Genomic DNA, 9,981 nt, shown 5'->3' with positions numbered 1-9,981 from the left:
AGCCCGGGTTTGTCTATAGTTATGGAAAACAAGCAGCCGAAAAGGGAAAAAGGGACTAAGCTCGGGTGGCGTACAATTGGCTCCACAGGACCTCGCAGCTTCACGAACCACCGCCCCGCGTCGCCTCTATTCCCAGCACTTCCGTTTTCGTTCACCTCTTCTGTTCCCAAGCTAGAGATTTGAAAGGGGACGGCCGCGGGGCGTCTCCGGAAGTGTCGCAAACACCGGATATCCGTTTTCTCCGGGCTCTCCGGGAGCCTACAGAGAGGGCCGCCGCCCAGCAGCAGACGCTGTCTCTGTCGCTCGAACCGCAGTTCCCGCGGTGTGTGAGTGTGTCCGGGCCCTGTCCCCTCTCCCGCCGCCGCCATGGGCTGCACGTTGAGCGCCGAAGACAAGGCGGCGGTGGAGCGGAGCAAGATGATCGACCGCAACTTGCGAGAGGACGGGGAAAAAGCAGCCAAAGAAGTGAAGCTGCTGCTACTTGGTGAGGGTCCCAGGGCGGGGCCGGTGAGGTGGTCGGGAGGGCCTAGACATTTGGGGAGGCCTGAGGCGGGGGCTCACGTCAGGTCAGCGGAAAGTACCCCGATGGGATCTAGAGAGCGCGACGGACTTGGGGCGGGGTGTTGGGGTTGGTGGCTGAGGCCGGGAGGGCGTGATGAAGGGGTGGGGCTTTGGGGTTGTAGGAATTAGGCTGTAGAGGGTGTGACTCCTTGCTGGAATTGCGTTTAGCAAAGAGAATTTGGGAGCGTGGGGCGATAGGATATTTGGACTTTGATAGAAACATGGGACATGCCTAAAGGAAGAGCTGATATTAGGGAAGGTTTTGTATGGGGTTGGTGTATTGAGTGAGGACGCGGTAGAGTATGATGTGTTGGGCTTGTTTAATGGCTTGTGAGTTTTAATGACAGGATAAAGCTGGGAGACTTGAATGATTATTATAAATAGAGAGGCTGGGACACGGTGGTCACACAGGGATCCTATCGTGTTAGAGAGGGAACATTCTGAACTATTTGTAAGGTGGAGGAGCCTTCAGTTATCCAGGAACATGAAGGTAGGTGGTTGAAATGACAAGTTTTCTAGTTTAAAGAAAAAGACCTTGGGTGTTGACGCTATCTTTATACTTTACCCCTTTTTTCTATCATTTGTATTCTTTTAAGGTTTCATACCCCCCCTTTTTTTATAAAGAAGGGTGGATGTTGGTACCAGCTGAAGAATTTAAAGAATGCTTGTGTTTTGACAAAAGAGGTAGAGGGTAAAAGATTACACGTTGAGAGTTGCCGAATAGTTGCTCGGAATAGTGCGCTGGGAATGAAGGAGCTATTTTAGTATAAAATATGGAATTGTACGTTTTCTGTAAAGGTTGTGACAGAGCTCTGTGAACTATTTTTATCTTTTCTGGTCTCTTCAAACCAAAATATTGGCTTTTACTGTTTATGTTACCGGGCATTGGTTTTAAGTGGTTTTTATGTACAGTTGTATGCACTTTACTCAGCATGACTTAGTCTAAAAATTTTTGAGAAACTGGCTTCTAGAGGCTCAATAAATCATATAAGGTACCTTGACGTTAGCTTCCCAAGAAATCAAGCCACATTTCTTCACTATTAGTATTTTCTAGGGATCCGTTAAAGAAGAATAATTAGGAGTAATGATTTCTGTAAGCAGTAGAACAACTTTACTTTTTAAAACATTTGACTTTGGAGCAAAAATAGTTGCTTTAGGGAAAATGCCAAATTTTCTGCCCTGGAGGAGGGAATGCTCCACCATAGCTCTTGTCTTTTTTTGTATTCCAGGATGTGCCTGGTATTCCTGCTTGTCTCTTCTTGTTAACGTATTTGGTTGTTTGTAGGTTGAACAGGCTGTGTTAACAACTTATTTGGACATAGGGGGAAAGTTAGGCACTGGAGCTTGAGCGTCCAGTTTGAATACCCAAACTTTCAGAAAGCATAAATTCTAATTGTTCTAGACTGCCACTATATAATAGATATCATTTGTGGATGAGCACAATCCCTGGCACGTAGTTGATGTTTTTTAAATATTTGCTGTTAACCAGCAAGAGCCAGTTAATGTTGATATTGATCCTGGAGGCCTTTTAAATATTTAATATAAACCACAACACTCAAGGCATTGGCATTTTCTCTATTGATCAGTTGGTTATGAAATTAAAGGTGTATTCTTATCTTCTGTGAGTGTTTTAATTTACATTGATCTTCAGAAATCCTCGCAGGATATTGGCCTATTGTAATGTAGTTATAAACTGTGAGGCATTCTTCCAGATGGCAGGAATTGGCAGGCAGAACTTGGGCGTGCAGAACTTGTTCAAATGTCTAGAAAAATCTTTATTCAGGACTTTATAAATAGTGTATCTAATTAAAAACAAAATCAAACACATGATGACTTAGGGAACTTGTAGAGCAGTGAATAAAAATCAAACTACTAAAACATTTGTTTTGAATTTTTATCAGATTTATTATTTTTTAAGTGTTTTTGTATTCTTGAGCAAGTTCAGATAGCTTGCAGAGAGACGAATGCTCTTGCTTCAACTGTATCATAAGAAACATATGAAATTAAAATGATCTTCCTTGCTATTTCTGTAAGTAGAAGGTACCCGTCATGGTACACAAATAATTCTTTGTCGTAGAATACCTCCTTTGATGTGCGTGCAAGTCATTTTTACTTCATCACTGTGAAACTATAGAACTTAGTTAATTTGAGATCTGTCTACATTACCCTTGTCTCTCCTGGCCCATAATAGGTATTTAGTAAATATTAATTTATTTTCTTCTTTACATAGATGTAGCTTAGCATAGTGCTTAATAACGTGGGTTCTGAAGTCAGACTACTTCAAGTCTTAATTCCCATTTACCAGTTTTAACCTTGGGAAAGTGATTTATTCAGTTTTTTTCTCTCAGTTTCCTCATGGTTAAAACAGAGAAAATCAAGGTTCTTAGATTTGCTATAAGGATTAATTATAAGAATGTAAAGTAGAATACAGCTTGTCAAATAGTACTAGCTCAATGACAATTATTTATTAGTATTTATTAGTATTGTTTGTTAGTATTAAGCCAAAATGAATGTTAGAGATTCTAGATATTAGAGAAATTCAAATAAAGAAACCACTGTGGACAGAATTAGTTAAGGAAGACTTCAGTATTGGCAATTTTTCCTTTGTTATATATCTTTGATGTCTTTAGATGTTTTTGGGAAGCTCTTGATATGTCAAATTAGTGTTCAGTCAGTGTTCTCTTGAAAAGCAAAATTACATTATGCAGTTTCCCAGTCAGTGTGCTTAGAGCATATGATGCCTTACAGATGCACTACTTGCACATTTTTTATAGTGTTGAAATTTCAAATTATTTTTGTAATTTTTCATAATTGTACAACAGTTAAAATGATATTTGATCATTTTTCGTTTAATTCCCTCTGTAAACTTCCTGAATTTGATCATTTGAAAATATTTTATTTAGAAAGTTTGTGCCAAATCAGTATTCAATATCATCTGTAATATTTTGCATTTTATTTTTCGTGTCAGAAGTTCATAGTATAAAGTAAATATTTGTTTTTCACCAAGTCCCTCCATTTTACCCTGGTCTTACCAATACTATAATTTTCGATGTGTGCCATGATAGGACAAAAGTTAGGAAGCACTAGTATGATGGATAAGAGCACAGTCCCCACCTGCGAGGCCCAGAGCAAAGAATTTAACCGCACGGTAGCCCCTCAGAAGTACACCGTGATGGTTCCACAGGAGGCTATGGGTGGGGTTGCCGTATTATCTTGCAACCTTGTTGCTAGATGTATACCTGGAGGAACTGAGAATGGGGACTTGAATGGACATTTGCATACTTATGTTTATGGCAGCAGTGTTTGTGATTTGCAATGAATAGAGATGACCTAAGGGGTACAGTGACTGAGAAATGAAAGGGGAACTGTAGTGTTTATGTACAGTGAACTACACAGCAGCTGCAAGAAGGAATGAAGTTGTGAGGCATGCAGCTAGGTGAATGAACCTTAAGGACAGTATGCTGAATGAAATGGGAGAAGCAAAAACAAATATCATGCTTCACTCACATGGACTAACTAGAATATACAAGCTCAGAGAATTGAAATTGAGAGCATGGGTTATTAGGTTGGGGTCTATTGTAAAGGGTCCTAGATTGTAAGCTTTTACTGCAGTCATATATATTCAGGATTTGTAACTGATATTTCTAAATTCTGATACACTGAACTATTTGTATATAACTTGCTCATTCCCTGAAACTTCAGGTGTTTATGTGATACCTGAGACTCAGAGTTAGAGCACTGAATCTGTGAAAGTCAGCATTACCCCATTCAGCAACTGTTAAAAAAGCTGAAAAAGTGATCAGACTTCGTCTAAAGGTATGAATGAAGCTGATCTGGGTAGGACTAAGGTAAATCAGAATACTGGGTAAAGGATGATATGGCCCATATTTTCAAACTTCATCCTCTATGCTAGAGCAAAGGGAGAGATGTTTATTTAGTGCAAAATTTATATTTTGGGTAGCATATTATCTAATTTAACTTGTATGGTCAGTTTACTTGAACACCATAAATATACGGAATCTTGAATAGGGCATGAGATCTTATTGGTTTGTATAGGTTAATGTGATGCCCCAATAGGTCCCAGGGTAATTTGGGCAGAGTGTAAAAAAGGATTTGCAAAGTCCCCTTGGGGGACTTGTGAGAAAGGAGGAAATATTCACTTCCCCATCTGGGGAATTCCTAATATTCTCGAAAGCAGTGGGGACAACCAATTCAATAGGCTGAGCCCTCAATCTTTTTTTTTTTTTTTTTTTAACTTTTTTTATTGTATAATATAACATATATACCAAGCAAAGAAATAAAAAAAACAATAGTTTTCAACGTAATCTTCAACAAGTAGTTACAGGACAGATCCCAGAGTTTGTCATGGGCTACCATATGATACTCTCATATTTTTCCTTCTCGCTGTTCCAGAATATAGGGGGCTAGAGTGAGCCCTCAGTCTTGTGCTCACCCCAATGAAGCTTATTCCTGCAAAGGAGAAGCTAAGTCTGCTGATAATTATGCCTGAGACACCACAGAGAGCTAAGCCTACCTATAATTATGCCTAAAAATCACCCCCAGAGAACCTCTTTTGTTGCTCACATGTGGCCTCTCTAAGCCAACTTGGCAAGTGAACTCACTCCCTTCCCCCCTACATGGGACATGACTCCCAGGTTTATAAATCTCCCTGGCAACATGGGACTGGACTCCCGGAAATGAGCTCAGACCCAAGATCATTAGAATAAGAAAATCATCTTGACCAAAAGGGAGAAGAGAGAAATGAGACCTAATAAAGTCTGAATGGCTGAGAGATTTCAAACAGAGTCAGGAGGTTATCCTGGAGATTATTCTTATACATTATATAGATATCCCGTTTTAGTTTATGGTGTATTGGAGTGGCTAGAGGGAAAGTACCTCTGTTGAAACTGTTGAACTGTGTTCCAGTAGCCTTGATTCTTGAAGAAGACTGTATAAATATGTAGTTTTTACAGTGTGACTGTGTAATTGTGCAAACCTTGTGTCTGATGCTCCTTTTACCCAGGGTATGGACAGATAAGTAAAAAAAATAATAATAAATTAAGGATAAAAAATTAATCATTGGGGGAGATAAAGGGTAAAAATTGGTTATATTGAAATACTGTGGGTCAGTGAGATCATGGGAGAGGGATATATGAGTTCTTTTATTTTTCTTTTTATTTCTTTTTCTGTAGTGATACAAATGTTCTAAAAATGATCATGGTGAAAAATACACAACCATGTGATGATATTGTGAGTCATTGTATAATATCTTTGCACAGTATGTGTGTGGATATTTCTCAATAATTATAAAATAAAAATAAAAAATATTTCTCAATTATTAAAAGAAAATAATTTAACCATAGGAAGCTCAGGATAATGGTGATGCTTCTTTCATTATATGAAATGAGATAATGGATATAAAATGCGTAACATTAGTGCCTAGTAAATAATATTCAATAAATGATAACTCCTATTACTATGATGATATTTGTGAAGCTAATCATTTTAGTTCCTTTTTTTTCAGGAATGTTTCAGATAGGTATTTGATTATTTTTCAAATATTAATATATCCTTTTCAGAGATCTTCAAGGAATTTTAATATCTTTCTTTTGTGTTGGGAGGAATTAATATTACCATTTAATGTTGTAACTTATTGATTGATCTTCTCCTGTGCTGTCCCATAAATAACAAAGCATTATTATCAAAGTTTGTTCTTTGGGATTTTGCTAGTGGTATGGCAAAGATTAGGTTGCATGCAGTCTTTATCATCTAATTAATTAAAACTCTGATTATGTAGTTAATTATTCACATTTAAATTTGTGCATATTATTGACTGAATATGTATGATCTTTTTGAAAGTCCTTAGATAAATATGCCATTACATTATATCCTCCTATAGAATGTATTCTTTATAATGTTTGCCATTTATTTGGTATAAGATTCATAAACAGTTGTCAGATTTCTTGTGGAGATGCATCTTGTCTGATTGGGAAAAAGAACTGATGTAAAAAAGTGGAAATTGGCATTACAAAAAATTGTTTTATGTAAGTGCTTATTCTTTATATCTTTTATTTAAATGCGTGAATCACCTCTGCAGTCTAAAAATATTGCCCTTTTCAATAATGATAATATTGTAATCTTCCCTGACTGTACTAATCGAAGTGGTTTTCTTTCTTAACTGAATTCCTGGAATATAGTGATGACCACTGAGTAGAGAGTGCTTAATATTGTTCTTATTAGACGTGGCAGGGCATGTAACCTTTTAATCAAGGCTGCAACTCTGTGTTTTTTTAAATAATTTTTAGCCTTATAAACTTATCTACTCTGTTATTTAAAAGTGTTTTAGTTTTTGTGCAGTTTTCTTCGATAAAAGTGGTTCCTGGTGAAGAGACCTTGTTTAGAGATGGTTGGTGATACCTAAAGCACTGCTTTTTTTAAAATTATTATTTTTATTTTATGTTATTTTTTAAATACCAAAAAACACCAAGCAAACGAAAACTGAAAAAAAATTTATATATATTACCCCTTACCCTTGCCTTTCATTGATCACTAGCATTTCAAACTAAATTTATTTTAAGATTTGTTCCCCCATTATTTATTTTTATTCCATATGTTCTGCTCCTCTGTTGACAAGGTAGATAAAAGGAGCATCAGACACAAGGTTTTCATAATCTCACAGTCACATTGTGAAAGCTATATCATTAACATTGTGAAAGCTATATCATTATACAATCATCTTCAAGAAACCTGGCTACTGGAACACAGCTCTACATTTTCAGGCAGTTCCCTCCAGCCTCTCTGTTACATCTTGAATAACAAGGTGATATCTACTTAATGCGTAAAAATAACCTCCAGGATAACCTCTCGACTCTGTTTGGGGTCTCAGCCATTGACACTTTGTCTCATTTCACTCTTCTCCCTTTTGGTAGAAAAGGTTCTCTCATTCCTTTGATGCTGAGTCTCAGCGCATTCTAGGATATCTGTCCCACATTGCCAGGAAGGTCCACACCCCTGGTAGTCATGTCCCATGCAGGCAGGGGCAGGGTGGTGAGTTTGCTTGTTGTGTTGGCTGGAGAGAGTGGCCACATCTGAGCAAGAAAAGAGGTTCTCTTGGGGGTGACTCTTAGGCCTAATTTTAAGTAGGCTTGACCTAGCCTTTGTAGGGTTAAGTATAGCACTGCTTTTTACCTCATCTCTCCCCTATGATGCTGAGCTGCTTTGTCCTCTAGTTTGCTGGGAAGGAAAAAGGAGTGGATATGATATAACCTCTTTTTCCCCCTCCTTTCTCTCCTGTTCCTCCTTCCACAGTATGTTTTTCTTGCTTGCTTGCTTTTTTTTTTTTTTTAACCTGGGGTGTTTACACCTTCAGGGCTTCAGAGGATCCATGAACTTTAAAAAACTGTTAACAAAATTTGTGGGTATGGGAAGGGGAGCCATATTTTTCATTAGGTGCTTTTCCCTTTAATGCTACTTAATTTCTGTGTCAAGTCTCATCTTTGAGTAGAAAAAGCAATGTTAAGAATCAGATGCAGGACTTCCGGAGAAGATGGCGGCTTAGTAAGACGCGCGGGTCTTAGTTCCTCCTCCAGAACCGCAACTAAAGAAACAGAAACAATACGAAACAGCTCCCGGAGCCACGACAGAGACCAAAAAGACAGTGTACCCCATTCTGGAACGGCTGAACGGGCAGGGAGAATCCACTGCGGTGAGATACCCGAGGGATGTACGTTTTCCCAGCCGGGGCAGCTGGCAACTGGGGTCCCCTCCACGCACGTGGCTCCCCGGTCTGACTGGGAACGTTGGATAGCGGGGCCCTCCCGCCACGCTTGGCGTCTCAGGCCAGCTGGGCAATTTGGACCGGCACTCCCCCAAGCCGCGGCGGCCGGCGACCCCCCCTCCACGCGTGGTTTCCCGGCCCACTGCGAGATTCAGATTGGCAAGTTAAAGGAGCCACAGCATCTTTTACTGGTGGGACCCGCAGACAGACGAGTGCCACGAGCGCCACCTACTGGGCAGGAAAAGAAAAACAGAGCCCAGAGATTTCACAGAAAAACCTTTCAACCAGCCGGGTCCCACACCCAGGGAAATCTGATCAAATGCCCAGACACCAGCAGAAAATAATGGATGACGCTCGGAAAATTGAAGATATGACCCAGTCAAAGGAACAAAGCAATAGTTCAAATGAGATACAGGAGCTGAGACAACTAATGCTGAATATACGAACAGAAATGGAAAAACTCTTCAAAAACCAAATCAATAAATTGAGGGAGGACATGAAGAAGACATGGGCTGAACAAAAAGAAGAAATAGAAAATCTGAAAAAACAAATCACAGAACTTATGGGAGTGAAGGACAAAGAAGAAAAAATGGAAAAAACAATGGATACCTACAATGGTAGATCTAAAGAGACAGAAGCTACAATCAGTGAACTGGAGGATGGAGCATCTGAATTCCAAAAAGAAACAGAAACTATAGGGAAAAGAATGGAAAAACTTGGGCAGGGGATCAGGGAACTGAATGACAATATGAAGCGCACAAATATACGTGTTGTGGGTGTCCCAGAAGGAGAAGAGAAGGGAAAAGGAGGAGAAAAACTAATGGAAGAAATTATCACTGAAAATTTCCCAACTCTTATGAAAGACCTAAATCTACAGATCCAAGAAGTGCAGCGCACCCCAGAGAATAGACCCAAATATGCGTTCTCCAAGACACTTACTAGTTAGAATGTCAGAGGTCAAAGAGAAAGAGAGGATCTTGAAAGCAGCAAGAGAACAACAATCTGTCACATACAAGGGAAACCCAATAAGACTATGTGTAGATTTCTTAGCAGAAACCATGGAAGCTAGAAGACAGTGGGATGATATATTTAAATTACTAAAAGAGAAAAACTGCCAACCAAGACTTCTATATCCAGCAAAATTGTCCTTCAAAAATGAAGGAGAAATTAAAACATTTATAGACAAAAAGTCACTGAGAGAATTTGTGACCAAGAGACCAGCTCTGCAAGAAATACTAAAGGGAGCACTAGAGTCAGATACGAAAAGACAAGAGAGAGGTATGGAGTAAAGTGTAGAAAGAAGGAAAATCAGATATGATATATATAATACAAAAGCCAAAATGGTAGAGGAAAATATTATCCAAGCAGTAATAACACTAAAAGTTAATGGAATGAATTTCCCAACCAAAAGACATAGACTGGCAGAATGGATTACGACCCAGCAATACCACTGCTAGGTATCTACTCAAAGGACTTAAGGGCAAAGACACAGACGGACATTTGCACACCAGTGTTTATAGCAGCATTATCTACAATTGCAAAGAGATGGAAACAGCCAAAATGTCCATCAACAGATGAGTGGCTAAACAAACTGTGGCATATACCTACGATGGAATATTATGCAGCTTTAAGACAGACTAAAC

General features: G+C 39.0%; 1 protein-coding gene across 1 annotated transcript in view; it reads left to right on the top strand.

Annotated features, from left to right (window-relative positions):
• The first annotated feature begins 218 nt into the window (after positions 1 to 218).
• GNAI3 (G protein subunit alpha i3) overlaps positions 219 to 9,981 on the top strand; it is a 68,902-nt gene continuing 59,139 nt past the window's right edge. Inside the window, exon 1 of the mRNA XM_077119994.1 lies at positions 219 to 484. Coding sequence (XP_076976109.1) covers positions 367 to 484 — 118 coding nt within the window. The 5' untranslated portion in view covers positions 219 to 366. The remainder of the gene's footprint in view (positions 485 to 9,981) is intronic.

The sequence above is a fragment of the Tamandua tetradactyla genome, chromosome 11 (assembly GCF_023851605.1).
Source record: "Tamandua tetradactyla isolate mTamTet1 chromosome 11, mTamTet1.pri, whole genome shotgun sequence".
Taxonomy (NCBI): Eukaryota; Metazoa; Chordata; class Mammalia; order Pilosa; family Myrmecophagidae; genus Tamandua; species Tamandua tetradactyla.
This window is presented reverse-complemented; position numbering and strand designations above follow the sequence as displayed.